This window comes from Lottia gigantea, assembly GCF_000327385.1.
Source record: "Lottia gigantea unplaced genomic scaffold LOTGIsca_6, whole genome shotgun sequence".
NCBI lineage: Eukaryota > Metazoa > Mollusca > Gastropoda > Lottiidae > Lottia > Lottia gigantea.
Window position 1 is genome coordinate 1,472,331 of NW_008710049.1, and position 20,352 is coordinate 1,492,682.

At 30.9% G+C, this 20,352-nt stretch overlaps 1 protein-coding gene across 1 annotated transcript; it reads right to left on the reverse strand.

Moving 5' to 3' along the window:
• Positions 1-13,034: 13,034 nt before the first annotated feature.
• Positions 13,035-16,641, reverse strand: LOTGIDRAFT_154615 (hypothetical protein; the record flags this gene model as incomplete). The annotated part of the gene is made up of 4 exons (XM_009063827.1): positions 13,035-13,167; positions 13,326-13,409; positions 15,201-15,328; positions 16,573-16,641. 4 exons carry the CDS (start codon positions 16,639-16,641, stop codon positions 13,035-13,037), a joined length of 414 nt encoding a protein of 137 aa, XP_009062075.1.
• Between the last annotated feature and the right edge of the window lie 3,711 nt (positions 16,642-20,352).

Below are 20,352 nucleotides of genomic sequence, written 5' to 3' on the forward strand. Positions count from 1 at the left end.
CACTTATTTATTCATCCTTTTACACTTCTACTCATTCATTTATTCATTAACATAAGGAGAGTTGATTAGTACCATCTGTATTAAGAGAATGGCAGTATTTGTTTACACTCCATCATTTATTGATGCCAGTTGATGGCAGTCAGTGAAGTGATAAAATCTCACTTCTGGGGCTAAACAAACACTACCATCAAAGATTTATTAAAATTTTATACTTGATGAATCCTAGCTGCCATTAGAAACATATCAATAAAATATCTGCTTTGATCAGACAGCACCAGACAAGCTAGAATCTATGGAAACATGACAACCATTCCATTATAAAATGGCTATTCCTTTCTCAGAATACCAAATGGATGGCCTAACTGATCAAGTGGAAATGGGCAACATTTTACCATATTCCATTAAGGACAATTTGTCATATCACAAGCTCACTTACTGGAATGGTCTACAATATGAAGATGTTTTATTTTGAAGAAGACATACAGTGGTGTAACCTATTTTCGTGGATATAGGGATTCAACACCGAATTTCGTCAAAGTTAAAAAAACGAAAAAAAAAAATTTATGTCTTAGATGTTTCCTCAGATATTCTACAAAATAATTAAAATTGGTTTATTTCGATTTTCTTTATGAATCCTTCACTTTGACCCATATTTTATGAGCAACCAACTCGGCAACGGCGGCAGAATGCGTCACCTATTTTCGTGTACAATGTTTGAACTATAAATAAGTCTAGAAAAACACATGGTATGGATACCGGGTGGTATAATTAACTTCTCTTAGTATTTATCTTTAATATCAATTCATTATAACTAGTGACAATTCCTTCAAAGAACCACGATCTTAAATAAAAAAATAGTGACTGACAAAATAAGATACGTAGCGTGATTTATTGTTAAAAGTCACAGAAACAACATAAGAGTATGGTCCACTTTGTGTTCCATAGACATTTTTTGCTGACACGGAATCCGCTAGTTGATCACGTGACTTCATTCGTTGGAATATATTCTAGCAGACGACACTTGGAATTCCTATTACCGCTTTGGATTATACGGAAATTCGGCCAATAAAAAATGGTGACGTTTGGTAATAAGTGAAATCCGCCATTTTGTATTTGTCAAAGTATTCATTAATACATTTTACCTTGCTTGAAACTACTGGATTCATTCTACTAGTTGATATTGTAGAGAAAACCCATGTTTATTAAAACAAACTAATGCAGAGGTCGCGCAAGGTCGCTCATGTTAATTATTAATCCTTTCCAAAATCCACGAATAATAGGTTTCCACGAAATTAGGTTACTTGACTGTATATTTCATATAGTATAAATTCTGTCATGGTTAAGACTAAAGAGCATAATACAACAAACTGAAACTGTTTTATTAACCATGGACTAAATGTTCTGTTAAGAATGGCCATTCAATTAGCAATAACTTGCTAAATGGCAGTTACTTGGCCTAAACAAAGCAAGCAATTATAACATACACCTGTTCTTGTCAACCATGACTATCAAATAACAAATCATCCAGACCTATTTAACAAATCAACATTATCTATTGTTACCAATACACATTTCCCACATACAATAAATAATGGTGCTTTCTCTATATGTACGAATAACTATAAACAAGAAAGTAATTGTCCAATGAAGAATTAGTACTAAAAAAATTAAGCTGCATTCACATTTTTGAGTTACTTTTCATATTACTCCAGTAAGCTTACTGCCATCATTACTTGTATTGTGAATGTATTCTTGGATGGCTACACATTTGAAAAAAAAATCACCAAAGTTTGGCGATAGGTTATTAACCTTTAGAAACGCCTACTTTTTTCTACATTCAGCGTAATCAGGAAGAGACAAGACTACTTGCAAGTCATCTATCAAGTGAAGGTTTTTGCATACTGTTGTTATATGTCAGATGCCTTTGGTGAAGTGCTGTTAGTATGTAAGCATACCTAATACTATAGTGAATTTGTAAACATCATTAATATATTATAAGTCTTAATAGTCATCTACATATCTGTTATATTGCCTTGGTCATTTTACTGGTCATTAACACACACACTTTCTGTGCCATTGGTCAGGTGTTTTCAAATAACTGTCCAGAACTTCAATATACTTGAAAGAATATACTGGAACCACTTTCCATTTTACCTGAGGGTCTTTCTTATCAAACATGTCTGATATATACATCCAAATCAACTTCTGGATTTTACTGGGTGACTTTTTTAATCAACCAAAACTGGTAAATGCTTTACATCTTTAAAACAGACATAAATGGCAAATACAGCCAAATCAACATCCCTTGGTTTACTTCATGGCCTTTCCTTCTCAGAAAATACCAATCACCTGAATGGGATTAATTTTGACAAGATGATTAAGACATTAATTAGTTCATAATCTGACTGTAATAAGTATGATATAACAGTCGTAATGCTCTGTGATATCTTTATATAACTCTCATTACTACACCTTATATAAGCTTAACTCTTGTTAAAGACCCTATACCGCTTTCTAACAATTTTATCAAAGTAAAAGAAATATACTGTTCTATTCAGAGTTTTTCAAAAATCCAGATACAGGCTTGCAATTCAAAATAAGCAGAATGTTAAATGATGTCTTCTCTTGATTTTCCACCAAAAAAATGGGAATGCAGTATAATGCGTCATTTTGGGAATACATACCAAAAGATGTACCATGATGCTGGAATTCTTAAGTAATAAAGCTCAGTCCTTATTGCTTTTTATCACTGTAGAATTCTCAAACCTTGGCCGACCAAAAAAACTATAAATGACTTGTCAAAGAGTTAAGCCTCAATAAGAATGATTATAGAGTGAAACAGTTAATCTGGGATCTACTAAATCTTGTTATTGATGTCTTGACCATCAAATCCTACACAGATTTTCTAACAGAAGTTCTGTGCTCATACATTCTCAAAACAATTTCTACCTCCAACTGTTCGACATTTATCTTTTTTTGAAAAGAGGTTTCACAATTTACTGCTGCAAGAAGATTATACCAAGCAGTCAACAGGCCATTCAATTTGGACAAAATCACCAAATATCTTCTTTGGTTCCTTTCTCTGGATCCTCAGTTTTTCCTCACAGTGCATAGATTGATGCTCATAAAGATCTGGGCCCTGTACCACAAAAAATCTTAAGAACAATTTTGTAGTAAATATGATACATTCACCACAAAATTGATCGTAAAATTTTTTGTGGAATGGACCCTTGTCAGCTATTCTGAAATGCAAAACTGACAGGTAAAGCTGCGTTGGTATCTCAAAAGATTATAAACAACAAACAGAAATATTTCATTCCGTGACTTCTACAAGTGAAAAATGAAGATGAGATATTTTAGAAGAGTTTCAATCAGAAGTTGATGAAAATGGATCTATTTTTAAACAAAATATTTTGTCATTCTGTCTCCATTTCTAAATTAAACTTGGCTTTTATTACTACAAGATAAAAATCTTCCCTTCCTTTAATTATACTTTTATGTAGTTATTGGACAAAGGCAAACACCAAAACATCATGTAATTTTCCATCAACCAAAAACTATGGATTAAGCTGGAATTAGCTCCCGTTTAGTTTTCAGTCAGAAAGCTAAAATCTATGTATAATGAGAAGAAGAGAAATATGTAATAAATGTTTTCAGATAATATACAGTAACATAAAACATGTAATATTTGTACTCAACACAGAATAACATGTTTTAAGAATGTCTTATCTTGGGTTTGAAGTTATAACTGAATGTTTATAATATAACCTCAAGTATTTAACATGCTTATCAAATAAATATTAACATTTATAATAATATACAAGAGTCTTGCAGTGTGCAGGTTTCAATTGACACTTGAGGTTTTGCCTTTATTCAAAGATCATAACTTCACATTTTTCCAACTACATGTGTATATTTCAAAAACATTTATGCTTATCAAATAAATGTTAACATTTATAATAATATAGTAGAGTCTCAAGTGTACAAGTTTCAATTATTTGGCATAACAACCAGCTACAGAATAAAAGAGATGAAAAAAGGCCATAAGCATTGAGGACTCAGGTCTGAGGATTTGACTGATTACTGACACTTTGAGTTATTTGCTTCAATTTAAAGGTCATAGTTGCACATTTTTCAACCTATATATATCAAAAAATCGTGTTTGTCCTAATCATTAGTTCTACAACATTAATCTGTTTATCAAGTAAAACATAGTGTGACATGAGTTCTCTAAGGGACTGGCTTGGTATTTGCATAATTTCACTAGGATTGATCAGAATGAACTGCCCCTAAGTTGACGGAAGTGTAGAATATTAAAGTGCCTGGTTCAGCTTTTGACTAAAGGAAGGATATTGAGATCTATAGATCATGTGACTTCCCTTCATTGCTGGTCCACTTGACATTTTTAATTTCAATTGATTTATTTTTATCTCAGAATTTCAATTGGAAAAGCTTAAACAAATATGCATAGAATGAGTCTCATTAAGTCATCCTACATCTTGTTACTTGTAAAAAATAATGAATCTATTATTGAAATCAAGGACAAATCAACAAGCTTTTCTGTAATATTCTCCAGAAAGATACAAACTCGAAATACAAACAATTTTGTCAAGTTTCTCTTTTAACCCCTCTAAAGAATCAGGCCACTGGCATGAGGTTTTGACAAGGAAAGGCAGTATACAGGATCCATTCACTCCTTGTTATCCTTTTAATATCTACTATTCTATTTTAACCCACAAAACAATAAAGTTAAGATAAAACTTCAACCTAACATATCTGAAACTGCTGTTGCTATCCAAATATAGCATTTCTGTTTTCTTCTTTTGGAAATCAAAGGATCACATGGTGATTACAGAGTGATGTCCAAACACTACAAAGGCCAAAGTCCATTACCATTATTCTGTCCCCAGGGCCACCCACTGATAATATGGAGTAAAATGTATTCCAGATGACCACATCATGTAGATAATATGTGATACTGTGTTTGGTGATAACTATGTAGGCTAGAAAATTTGTCTGGTTTTGTTTGATTTTATACAGCATTTGAAGTGATAAAAGTTTGATGTAGACTAAGTGTCTGATGTATCAAGGTTACTAAATATGAAATAGTTTATGTTTAACTATATTTTTCTTATATAGAGAATAGGTTTTTGTTTAAAGGCTAATGCTATGAAGCAGATGGAGTCCACTTCAAACTGACTCATGGATGAACATTACTGCAGACAATCAGTAACTAAAATACTAGCCAGACATGGACACTGTCCTTTTATATTTATATCATAAGCCTTGGAATCTGATGTTTAGAGAAAAATATTTATTTTTATGAAGAGAAAAAAAATACAGACCTTTAAATTCCATGATGATTTGATGATAAAATATAGATATTTTGTATTGATTCAAAATCCAATAATAATAGCTATTTGTAATATAGTATCCACTATCCACAAGTTATGATCAAGTTAATAAAGACAGAAAAAATTGATCCAAAACCAAAAACAACTGTTAGTTTGCACCTAATATTCGAGAGAGTTACACTTATATTCCAGGGAGTATTGTACTGTTAGATAATGGAATTTATGTTCTGTTTTACAGTTCTGACACTTCTCTCCTTGTATATCACTTAAACTTGATCAATTTCCACAATCAATTGTTTAAGTTCAAAACTGCACAGTCAATTATCAAATGATCAAAACCTTCTTTATGATCAAGGTGAAGAATGTGAATAATCCTTTTAGAAAATACAGATAGTTCAGTAAGCTTATTCCAAACTGATCTCAAGATCACAACTTTTCACCCTTGATTATTCCAAGTAGAAAATAATTTTTAGAATCAAGCACTTACAAAGCTGTCAGAATCAAGGTTTAATGTTAGAAAGTAAAGTTTTATCTGACACAAGACCTCTAGGGTACCAGGTTAGACTATCATTGTATTCTATGGTCCCTGTAGAACAATAAATATCACTCCAATACTTCACTCTACAATCCAATACAAAGAAATTAACTGTCAAGCATTGAAGGAAAATATCTCAGACAAAGCTTGCAGGCCAGAGTTTTTGGTCTGATACTTCCCCTCAGTGTTGGTTCAAGATCTTTGAATATCTTCATTTGATCTGACTGCTTATTGTCAAAAAAAACTTAGACTTAAAAAGGAAAATTCACCTTAAAGCACTAACCTTGAGGTTAGTATGAACCAAGAAATCTTCAATTGAAGAATATAGTTTGACTCTTTGTGTTCAAATTATGCAAAATATTTGCATCAAGAATTGACAATAATTGTAGGCTGTAGATATTACTGGTATGTGAGTTGTTATCAGTGTTTCCTCTGGGCATTTAAATCATTATTTCAACAATACACACAAAATGATACTATAATAAATTTTGATATCAATAATCTTCCACCAGTCTTTGATACAAATATTACAGTGAATCACTGCACAATTCCCAATCACTGTCTAGTTCTAGCATTTAAAATGATGAATTTTTACAGTCCAACATTAAAGAAATATCCATTTCACTAAAATTACACTTTAAATTGCTGTTCAAGGGGAAATCTCCAATGCACAAATAAGAAAATGTCTATTTCTATTCTCCAATGTTTATCAACATAATATCATCCGGAGTAGTAACAATGAGTATTTTTGTGTCTAAGAAATTCACATATTTTTCTATTGGAATGTATTTAAAGTTGCCTTCTTTCTTTCTTGATCTATACCCGAGTCCAGGTCAATGGGCTATACCATTATCATAATAATAGGGGTGTTATGTTGGTTTGTTTATATTAACCATTGGAGCAGTCTAATATAATCCAAGGTGTTAAGTGAGTATTATTTGAAGAATTTCTGTTCTAATTAATATCTATCAGGTGTAAATAAGTTGTTGTTTGTTTTACTAATTAATTACTTTTTGCATACAAAAGGTTAATTTTCAATATCTCAGAAAATAATATCTTCTTCAAGATTTAACGGTTAATATCAAATCCTTTTATATTAAATACAAAGGCTAAGTATCAATTTGAGAAAGCGCTAACTTTTAAGTTAATTGAACCCTTTTTAAACTCAAAAGTAACACCTTTTTCAATAAATATTCACTTTTACACAAAACTTGAAGATAATTTTTTCCCTTACTCCATTATAATATGAATAGGCACTTATACTTCTGTATGGTCATCCAACAACACTGACTCAAACCAGGTAAATAAACAGTATTTATAACAATAGTTTAATTTCATATTAACATCATGTCACAACCTCATACTGACAACTTCACAAACTTTCATACTATCACTCCATTAATAAATCAGCTGCCTCAGGTAGAACAAACAGTGTAAAAACAATATTCAAATTTATCCCAAAAAAGGTAATTTATTTTCTACATAACATATTAAATATATTACAGTATATAGTACATGTTAAACACTCTGTCTCCTAAAAGAAAAGGGCGATATTGGCTAATGCCTGCCAGATAATCCATTTCTCTTATGAATAAAATATTTTTAGTTTTTTAAAAAGTAAAATATTGGTTGAGTTTTTCCCAAAGATTTTAAACAAAGGCAAAGTGTCACATTTTTTACTCTCTCTCCTAAAAATATGACAACCTAGCACATTTTACATAAATGCCATTTGCCCCTTTCATTAGGTGTCTAATGTATTGTATCAATGTAGAGTATACAGTTATATATTCTTTCAGTATTAAGTCAGTCAAGTATACAATGGTTCAATAGCCCTAGGGTAAACATAGTAGCCTTGATATTACATACAATTACCCCTTTAACATAACTTTTCTTTAACTATTCATTTTTTTTTTCTATTCATAAACAAATCGAGTACAACTTATGTGGACTCTCTAAAATGAATATAGAGTTGACAAACCTAGTCACATAGTGACTTCAGATGTTCAAAAAGAGTAAGCATGTCTGGTATTTGCTGCAATATGTATGAAATCAATTATACAGAGACTTGAGCTACAAGATTATATTCTTGAATTTCATCTCAACTTTCTCCTCTTTTATCAATTCCAAGATATTTTCCCCAGTTTCAAACAGCAGATATCTACCTTTGATCAAATAAACTAACCGATGGAAAATAAAAAAATATTGATAAAGATACAATAGACTTTTCCAAATAAAAGAAGGTAAAAAATTTAAGGTATGTATTAAAGAATGTATAGTATTATCAACTGAAGGACCATTGTCAAACCTTTTAAACTTTTTATTCATAAGACGTAGTAAAAACAGCAGGGATTGGCTATTGATGGGGTCGTGACCCTAATAATTAACATAAACATGTAACATGTAAATAAATAAACAGTTGCATGTCAATAACTCGTCAACAAATTCTAAATATAGCTTTATCACAGACATCTATAGTATCCATCAATATGCTCATGAGTTCTGAAATCAATTGTTTTTTTTATATTAACAGCAGATACAAACAAAATATTTGACATTGAAAACCTAGACAGTCTTGATAGCCGTAGAATTTTTTAAAAATTTTGAATAAAGCAAAAGTATATGGATCACATTTTTCAAGTTGATTCTTACGAAAAAAATTTGAAATCATAAATTTGGAATTATACAAAGCAAATTGTTGATGACCACCTGACAAAATATCAAATATATATTTGATATATATATTATGTAAAATATTAGTCTGTTTTATGAACTTAGACAGTATGTAAACAGGTGTCAGGTGATGATAATATATTGACAGCAGTTAATTGACATTGTCAGAGGGCCATGACTTATTTATGCCTCAATGGTGCTGTCTGGACGTTTTTTTACAAATATAACATCAAGATGATATATTGCCTTTCTCAGATAACCATTATTCTTGGGCTTTTCTCCAAAATCTGATTTTCATATCATTTGAACACAACCCTGGTTCCAGACAGACTGCTTAATCTACTTGAATTACAAATTTCTTATCATACATTCAGTTATTAGTCTACAAATCTACATATTTCAAGCCATTATGATCAAAATACAGCTTTATATAATTACAAATCTGTAATATTTGAACTAAGGATATGAATGTCCTACAAATAGAAAGTCAGACATTACCAATCTGTACTTAACAACAGAACCCAAATTAAAGGGATAGTAAGAGGTTTTCTAAACTAAACTAAAACTTTTACGTGTGTAGGGAACACTGATACCATGAATTTGCACAATCCAATTTTCTTTTCAACATCGGTGCCACTGTGGTTCTTGAAATTCTACTAAAACTAAGTGTTTTATGATGTTACCATCCGCTTAGATATATCATTAGTAGCTTTTGTACCAGTAATGTCATAAAACACTTGGATTTTCGCAATACTAACAAGCACATATGTTTGACTGAAAATTAAAATTTTAAACTGATGTTCTCAAATTAAGAAACCTTTTCTTGTCCCTTTAAGACAATAAAGTAGTGGGGAATATGACTGCCACCTGTGAAGGTTGTTGTATTTAGATGTTTCCAGACTTGATGTAATTGAATAAAGAAGAAGACAAGACAAATGATATGAAATGATTAATATTGTACCAACTTATCTCTCACTATAACAATACATAACATGTGATAAAATATTGGCAGACAGCATGGTAAAGTCATTGCTCCACATTAAATGTTTTTTGAGGCAAAAAGGTAGGGTAGGCCTACATACTATCTTAACTGCATAGGCCCATGGAGAAAATGTTTCAAAATAGAATTGATTTGGTGCATTTTGACAGATATTTTTGGACAAAAACATATAAAATCATATCTTGAATGAAATGGGGGTACAAACCATACCCACCTGTACTTCCACTGGCACTGCTGGGGCAAAAGATGTTGTAATTGTTACATTTTTAAAGATCCCTAGCAAAGATAAGGGTGAACAATGTATTATTTTGGTTTTAAACTCCAAGAATGATGCCTTGAAAGTAAGGTTAAGTGGCAAATAATGTACTGCTGCATATTCCATTTCTATAACTTACAGAGTTTAATGTTATTAATACCAATCCAACAATTTCATACACAATTTTTCAAAATGAAATTGGTTGAATATCTGAGACAATCACTTTAATTCATGTTCTTCCATCAACTTTCTCCCACTCAGAATATACTTGGCATCTTTCAGCTCACCTTGGGAATATAGAGACTGTAACATTTCTACTACTCATCCATCTAATTCAATGTATTACAGGAAAAAATATGTTAGATAAACCCCAGAAAATATGAAAAAATCCAGCCAAATTAACAAGAAATTTCAGTGGTGTAAAAGAACAAAACATATAATATCTTGGTTGATATCACAGACTACTCACAATAGCCATGCTATTGCTTTAAAATATTAAGACAATGAGCAATACTCAAATCTGGCTCCTTTTTATCAAAAAGTCATTGATGCAAAAAGGGCAAAGTTTGGATCTCTACCAGACATGCCTTGCAAATCAGCACTGAAATAAAATCTTCTAGAATATAACTAGTTTTCTTCAGGATTATGTCAAAATGTCTATAAATTCATTAACTTTCGGTTCTTTTGAAACTTTCAGCAAACATGTCCATCAATACCATCGGCAAATCATATTCCCCGTTTGATTTTAGAGTCCCATTGAAATTTGAGATTTAAAGTTAACACTATTAATCCAACAGTCCCAAAGTCAATAATGATCTTGAAATTTAAATCTCAATTGGAAATTCAAGACTGACCCCATATTTGAACTTTATTATCAACTAAAGTTTGATTAGGGATAATTCTGACCATATTAAAGGCAATACTGAAGGTTAACTGTATAATTCCATTTTAGCACCGACGTCTACCCAACTTCAAGAAATCAAGTTTTAGGATGAAATTCCACTGATTGACTAATGTGTGTTTAAATATAGAAACAACTGAAGTCAATAAATCTGTGATTGAATCCAGAGAGCATTCTTTGTACCATTGTCTGAGAATGGTTTTTCTTTTCTGAATTGCAGTTTTAACAGTATATGTCCTTCTGTTCATGACTTGAGATACTTTCTAATATTTTGCAAGTATTGACATAGATTGTCTCACCGAAACAAACCATTGTTTTTAAACAATTCTGAACTGTTCTCAAAATTCAAATTTTCAAAGATTTAAGCCTTGAAGTCCCTTGGCAATCGAAGCTATGTTGATAATATTTTGACTGGTATTATGAACAGTGTCAAGCTATCAAACAACCCATGGTTTATTGACATTTGGTGATCAAGTTAAATTCACGTCCAAGTCTAATTTCAACATTGTAGCGAATCATCAAATACTGGATGGTGGCAAATAGACGGCAAAATAAACTTTATTCTCATTATTCAGGTCAACTTCACTTCACAAACTCTTCAACAATGTTTAACATTATTTTAACAATTAATCAAGGAATTCAAAACCAAAGAAGATTCACATTTCTGAAATCAAAAAATTTTCATCTAAAACTATTTAAAACAATACAAAACTGAAAACAATGAAAGTGAGCATGCTACATTTAATATCAGTCTAACTGAAAACTGAATAAATTCCTAATATCAAATTCTATTCTGTGGTGCAGCAACTAAATATTTACAATACAAACTCTCCCAACAACCTATTTTTCCTGAAATTTACACAGTTTTAAATATTTCATGAAAATCAAAGCTCTGAAAACCCTAATAGTGTGTCTTTTATATTTCATTCTAAGCCTTTTCTTAATCAAATGATTAACAAAATGAAAAAAAACCCAAGAATTTTTCAAACAAAAACATTGGCAGAAGACTTAAAAATATTTTGAAATCAGAAGATATTCATAGTCTTCTAGAATCAAACACCAAAATGGCTGTCAGTGAAGGTGATATTTTTGGTAGAAAGATGATAGAAGTTAATCCTCAACAAGTTTAAACAAACAAAAACTTGGCAATGTTGACAAAATATAGACAACACACGTCTGACAGAAATCTTTATTTCAAATCCAGACATTTCATATGAACGTAAAGAAATGCAAATTCAGGTTTGTAAAGGATTAAATTTCTGACAAAGAAACAAAAGTATTTACTGAAAACAGTAAATAATAAATCAAAACAGCTCGTAGTCTAAGACTATTCTGTTTTCTATCAATTAACTTTGAAGATTCTCTCCAGGACAAGACTAATTCAAAATGTTGGTTCAGGGCTCTCCACCAGTCTGAGAAAAAAATATTGACTCTTGATCCACAGTCTGGATTCTTTCAATTCATATGGTAGACACTTTTGTCCCGATAATAAACTTCATTTGAGTCAGAGAATTTGTAAATTTTGGTCTATATTTATTATATGTAATTTTGTCCTTTTTACATAAAAAAAGGTCCTTTCATGATTGTAACAAACACCATAATTATGCAATGGCTTGTAGAAGATGAATGAGAATAGAAAAAGTTGTATTAAGATCTGTTCATAAATCTAGACAGAATTATACACAGACTGTAACATAATTTTATAGCAGCAATAGAAGTAATGATGAAGTGAGTTCTGACTGGAACAACTTAATGTACCACTCATTATGACTCAGAACAAAGTGGAATCTTAGAAAGTGTAATCTGAAACATTACTGAATGAAATAGATGTGTGCATTATATTTCTGCTAGATAAGTATGTGTTGCTTAAGGAGAATGAAATGATTTTGGTCTGATCTAAAAATTAAATGGATTATCTCCCCTACATTGAAAATTGTAGATTCAGACCAACAATGTGTTCATAAAAACTAGTGCACAAGGAACAAGTTTATCTAAAAAAAAATGTAATTTCCCTTGTTAGATATAGGTTTTATTACTCTGCACCTGTAATGTGGAAATTGTATCATTAAAATTAAAATTACTAATGTTTCAGGATATAAATTGTATATCATAATATCAACTAAATGTTAAGGTACAATTCACATTATAGCAATTTCTTTGGCTAATTTGTGAAAAATCTCCACTGACCACAGAACTATTGACTTTAGATAAAGCACGATGGGTGCAATTAGATTGGATAAATTAGTGAAATGAAGTAGGAACCTATTTATTCTATAAAAGCAGGCAATGAATTAATATAAGCAGACATTTCCTTTTTTTCAGACCTCATAAGTATCCATAGAAAAAACTGTTTTATTAAAGTCTAACGTCTGAATTTTCATGTATACAAAAGGATTAGAATCCACATAAGTTAAAAGTTTTGGGGGTGTTCTGAAATATGTTTTGTGGTTCCTGTAATTATAGAAAAGCTTAGCCAACCATGTACTTAATTTGTCTTTAAGATGATGAGTATTTATTTGTATTTTTATGAAACACATGGACTGTGTGTTTGTTGCAGTGCAAGTATTTCAGCAGTGAAGCTGGTTAATTGAAAAGATAATAAAACTCACCTAGATCTGGGTAAAAACATAGAACCTTCTATAAAAACTGATCCTGTGAGTAAAATATACCAACATAATGCCATCTCTCCTTGACTACAATATATAAAACAACAGTTGAAATATAAACTTGTCTTAAAAACAATATATGAATGAATTCATGACACCTTATGAATGACATACATGAATGAAAATACCTAATCTCTTTCTTGCAATGTAGACACAGCCAAAAAGGTTAATAATCACATTCAAGGAATGGTGAGCATACGTTTCCACTTTAAAACAATCACCACAGTATTCATTGTGGTGGAGCTAAATCCTAATTGAAGCTTTTAGTCTTAGCACAATGACTAACTCATTCAATCAAGGTATGGATGAATTAATTATTTCAACTACAGGCTATCTGACAAAATGTAAGTTCATCTTATCAAAACTTCCTTGAGTGGCATTTAGTAACTGGGGTATGAATAACTGGACACCATTATATAGATAACAATTGCTTTAATAAAAAAACTCATTGCATGACATCATTGCTTGATAAAGCATCATCGTCAAAACGTCGCAAGTTATTTATTAAAGTAATTGTTATCCATATAATTGTGTCCAGGTATTTATCAAAACTTGTAAAATCTCTCACTCAAAATCAAATTATTAGGGTAAAGAAACTATCATATCTAATGTCTTATAAGATCATTAAAAGATAACCCTTATTACTTTTAAGTCAGCATACCAAGTTTCATCACAACTCAACAAAAGCTGAGTTTTGAATACGGCAAATTTGACATCCACATCATAATGTAGGTGTATAAAATCATGTTTAGTAAATTAGAGGATAAATCAAGTAGGAATTAGTCAGATATTAGGTTTGTTATTACAAGTAAATAGCGTATGTACATGTTGCTATTTATAGACTCTCTCACTACCATCTTAATACATGTCAGATGCATATTTCAATAACAATACATTCTGCTGGGATTGCCAGGGAATTTAGAGATATGAATCACTCATTGTTCTAATCAAATTTTCATGAGTGTTATAGTGAAAAAAATTCAATATAATGCCACAGATCAAAGATCTAGAAGAAATATATTCAAACTTAGCAATCTATTGGTATGTCTTAATCTCATTGCATTACAAATCAAGCAACCTTTAAGTACATATGAAAAGCAGGCACAAAAATCCAATGAAATATGTATCCCCCCTATAATCTCTTTCATCTGTACATTTAGGTCAATGTGATATCGTACCAACAACCATATGCAATCTCTGTAGGACTATTTATCATAAAAATTGTTCATAAAATTATTGCCAAAATAGAAATTTACCAAGATCTCATACATAAGTGCTAAGTTTTTCAAAATGGATTAAAAACTGCATTCTCAATCTCGTCTACAAGAGGGCAACAGCAATATACCTTCACAGTTCAATGTAGGAGTATAAAAATGAAATATTTCAGATCAGAAAGAATTGAAAGTGTTTTTTTTTTTTTTCAGAAGTATAAGGTCACATTGTAACATGTGGTGTTAATTTATCACTTAATATACACTTCTTTGATTCTATTCATCCTACCATACATCAGAAAACAGGAGGCTGGTATTAAAAGCACCTTTATTGATACTGGTGTATGAATTAATATTTTTAAGTCAATATCATTAAGCAAAATACTAAATATTTGCCCAGATGGAGGGGCTTTCAACTTTCAAAAGGTACAACAAACTCTTTGAATTATCACAAATATATAGTACCAAATTCTTTTTTTAAACATTGAATGAATAACACTAAAAAACGAAAATTGAAAAAATTGAAGTAAATGCAGAATTGTCTCACATTTTCGGAACCAGCCAGGTCTAAAAACTAGTTCTCACATTTCAGTATTCTTGTACTTACCAGTATAAAATATCATTTGCCTCATGTTGTTCATATCGTACACATTTACATAGATTTCTAATTGCTGCTTCACGGAAAGTTGACAATGCTTCCATTCCATGGAGAAAAGCATAAATAACATTTAAATCCTGGAATACAAAATTGCCAAATTAGGGAAATATGGATACATTTCTAAATTAAAAAGAAACTGTCAAGTGAGTTTAGGCCAATCTGTGGAATGAAAGACAAAGTTAGCTGATGTTTGTTATTGCAATCACTGTTTGTAATATAAAAAGAAAGTTTGTTAAGTGGACCACCTAATATTTTGACTTGAAATTAAATCATGTATGTTTTTGTTATTTTGTCAAAAGGAAATTTAACAAAAGACACAGTGTTGTTTATAACAACATAATTCTTGTTTTAAAAAAATGCTGTGCAATTGTTATTTCTTGTGCAAAAGTTTGCAATGTGTTTACAAAATGTATATTGTGTCAAGAAAATGAAGTTATCATACCTATTTCTACTATCATACCTAAGTTTTTAAAATTTTAACAAGAAGAGAATGAGAGATTGAAAGAAGGATCATTTAGGAAGAAAATAAAGAATCTATCATTATTATTGTATTTAGTAAAAACAATGAAGGCTACGTTTAGATTGGTTAGTTTATTTATTTTGGCCCAACATCAACTCCTCAACTCAACCACACTTGACTTGAAAGATTACTAAAGTATGAATACTTCAGTTGTCACTTGTCCTAGTTTGTTTTATAAAATAACAATCATTTTAACAACAGTGATAGTGTTTGGGTAACAATCTCAGTACATGATATGTTTGTCTCTATGTTAATAATCAATATTCAATATGATTACAGCCATCACTATTTGTAGATTGTCAGTTACACATAAGATTCTACATTTCTCCTACTTTTGAGAAGCAAAAATCCAAGTGCAAAGTGCATGTTTAGTGAGCTTAAGTATTGACTATTTGGTTACCTTCAAATATCTAGAAGAATATTTGAGGTATAATGATTAGCAAAACTAAATTTGTGAAAACTGCTTCTTTCACCACAGGAACTCTTATCATATCATGTTTCTTGCTAAGAATATAGCAAATCAAATTGTATGTTTCATGTGATTTTCTGCATGAATTACTGTTCTGAAAACCTTGGACTTTGCGTTAAGTCCATGTAATTCAGCGAGCTTAATTCAAGTTATTCTAGCACATCCAAGGACATTTCAAAATTTCAACATGAGCAGTCCTTGCTTCATAGTGCATAGTGTTCATCGTTTCTATTTTACATAATCTCCTTAAAATTTCTTTGCATGTCCATAATATATTCATCTTAGATTAACAAAGATCAATTTAAAAAAAAAGAAATGAATGATGGACCTACCTCCTCGGTTCTTAAAGCTGGTGGTTTTTTTAAACATAGTGTAAATCTTCGATCTTCTATTGAACTCATGACGATACACAAAACTTTAAAATTTTTATCCAATCAGAACACAGCTTTATAAGCTTATATGTTGGTCAATGAGAAAACAGATCACAACCTAACAGTTTTAAAATGCTAACCTCTGAGAACACAGTTGTTAAAATTGACCAGTAAGAACACACATACAACTTAAAACATTAATCCAATAGGAACACAATTCCAGTATCACAAGATATGAAACAGATATATCAAAAAAAAATATTCCACAACAGATAAATAAGAAACAATGTAAAGGAATATAAAATGTCAAAATGTACAATGTTTAGAAATTGCTTGTTAAAGTCAATAAAACAAGAATTAAAAAGTCACTAAGTCATACTGGTGGCAGCAAAACTGTTATTTTCACCAAAAATCGGCACAATTCTAGTTAGAAGCCACTGTAAAAAAAAACTTTTCTCTAAAACTAAGTTTGATCATAAAAAGTTCCTGGTTTGATTGATAATTCCATTTTCAGTTTTCCATCTAAGGCTTTTTAAAAGTCTGAAAAATACAAAATGTGTGTGTTAAAAATTTGATGATGCTGGTAATAGGGGATTGTCCACACCCTTGATTTATTGGATATTTTAGAAATATGTGGAGAAATTTTGATAACAATACATTTAATGTTTCGCATTCAATAAGTACCTTGATTATGTGGCTTAGAACCAAAATGTTATAATATATTTTTTTCAATATATACATATGATTTGACTTTATTTGGCATTGATGCCTTACATAGGCTTATTCATAACCTATCATTGATATTTAAATCAATTTCCAATACAACTTTCTCAAGTCTGTAGTGTTGTTTTTTTAATTTTAACTAAGTTGGCCTTTATAAAACAATTTCAACTCAAGATGACACCAAAGTTTGTTCTTTTCATCCAAAAGTAAATATTGTGTTTTCAATGTGCAATCGACTTGCAACATTTAAACTACTGGTACTTTTTTTTTTAAAAAAAAACCTTAAAATGGTCATGAAATATCTTTATCAACTTAAATTCTCTTTGAACGAAATTGGCAGCACTAACCAGCGACACAACTTTTACTTTGTAAGGCAGAATTTTCTAAATCTGTTCCGGGCCTAAGTCAAGGGGTGTAAAAGTTATTTATAATCTAAATCTTTGGACTTTCAACTATCACCAGTAAGTAAGATCCTTAGATAGATAGATGGAGCTATAATAATAATAGCTAATAATTCTAAGCCAAATTCTATAGGAGTATGAGTAAGCTTACATAATTGCCAGTAGACACAGATCATACCAAAAGGACTACCATGGTGGCACAGATGGTGGCAGTATATATTCATGAATAATTTTGGCAAAATGATACATCCACATGGCTCCTGTTTCATCCCCTATTTTCATTACCAAATAGCTATAGTACAACTCTATATATTCTGCTATAAGCTTATTCTCCACCAGAATTGGGTCTTAATTATGATTGATGACTTTTATGAGTCAACAAATATGTTCTCCGGCCAAATTGAATTTTTTAAACTCAGTCACTGGTTTGGCATTTTGAGCAAAAAGTAACCTATAAATTATTAATAGCAATTTAGGCTAGCATGTAACAAAGAAAAGCTTATCAACATCAAAAAGGACAAGTCAGAGATACATCATAGTAACTTAATGTTACTTAGTTATAAATGAATAACAACGTGAAAGTGAAAACAATGTGAACTTCACAAAAAATAGGAAAGTCAGGATGCCTTTCTTTCTCAAACTTTCGTTGTTTGGGTTATGAGTAACACGTTGAAATTGAACCTTACAAGCAATTATAACATCAACTTGTATCAGTTACAATATATTACATAATCTCACCTGTATAAATAGTAAAATAGATAATAATTATCACTAAAAAGATTAATTAAGCCCAAATGTCACTTTCCGAACTTTTCACTTGACATGTTTACAGTGAAAACGAGGCGCGGTTCCGGCGATTAATCAACGAGCACCTGATCGAAGGGAAACGACTGCATTTAACATCATCCAGACTACAGCCTACTTTTAAGTCAATATAATTTGTTCGTTTTTTATATATTTGAAATATGCTTTAATTTTTAATGGTTGCAATTTTTTTCACCATTACATAATGGCGGTAATACTATCTCTTCATGAATACAGGCTTGCAAACTGGATTGCTTCATGATATTAGATAATGAAATTAAACCATCACAGGAGTCAAAGTTAAGTGTAGGCCTAATTACATAGTAGGCCCTACATGGAACAATAAGATGTGGTGTTCCCCAAGGATCAAGGATCCATCCTTTAACCACTTTTATTTCTTTTTTTCCTTAATGATCTTCCCATTTTTATAAAAAAACAAATTCTACTTCTGAAATATTTGCTAACGATACTACCATATATCATTCTGGTGAAAAACTTGGCTGCATTCAGAGTTGTCTTCGAGAGAATTTATACATTATCAGCCAATGGTAAAAGTATGTTAATAAAAAACGTAACAGACAGTGATAAAAGTCTTTCTCAGTCCATTGGTAACCAGAAGTTAGACAATGTATCCGAAGCTGTCTTACTCGGAATTACAATAGATGATCACTTCGACTTGGGAAAACATATAACGAAACTTCACTCGTTTGTGTCCTCAAAAATATATCTTCTCAATAGAATTAAAATAAATCTACCACTAGAAACACGAATATTATCTTATAATGCCTATATATTATCACATTTAAATTTTTGTAATGACTTCCTATTTAAGCTACAGAAACGGACAGCGCGCAGTATCCTCCAAGGCGAACTATGATGCAAGATCGGCAGACTTGTTATCTCAATTAAATTTGCTAACTCCTTAACAACAAATTAAATATAACACTGGGATACTGAGTTACAAAATTATAAACGGAAAATGTCCTCATTACTTTTAAAATTATTTTCGTTTACAATCTTCAATTTCTACCACAACTCTGTCTACGTACGGAAACAAAAATCTCATTACATTTACCCAAGTGCCGGATTGAGGCCATGAAAAGGACATTTAAATACAAGGCTAGTTTACTCTGGAATTCATTACCTCAAGTACTTAAACAATCCAACAGTGTAGAATGTTTTAAAACAGGACTGAAAAGGGAACTACGATAAAAAGAGAGACTAGAATTATTTTACAAATATCCTATTATCTTTAATGTTGTAAAGATTAATTTTATTTCATTTCCTTTTTTTCATATATTTGACTCACTTTAATGTGACTCTTAATTTTCATCATTCATTTTTTATTTTATTTCCATTTTCCATTTTTATTACCTTATCATTTTGTAAATATGTTATTGTACTTGTGCAACTGGGTTTCTAATAAAGTTATTATTGTTATAGTGATAAGTAATTGGAAGACAGAGAGTCTATCAATAGCCCTATGATTGCTGGTCAAGATTGTGTCCAGGGTCTATTCAACACATTAGCTTAAACTTTTGAGTGAAAGTCCATGATTTTGTTGCATTAGGACTACCCTGAAAAAAGTTCTATGACAGCCGCCGCTAGCGAGACAAGGCATGCCCACCATACTCCCGCCACTGTATTGTATACAAGAATTCTATTGTTTAATTATATCCACTATATACTGTTATTGGCCAGGTTTGAAATATTATATTCTTTCTAAGAGATAGTATTCATATAATTGTTAGAATTGACTTTCTTGAAAAATAGGCCGAAGGAAGTCTCTCTTCAAGTCAGTGGCACCCCATAT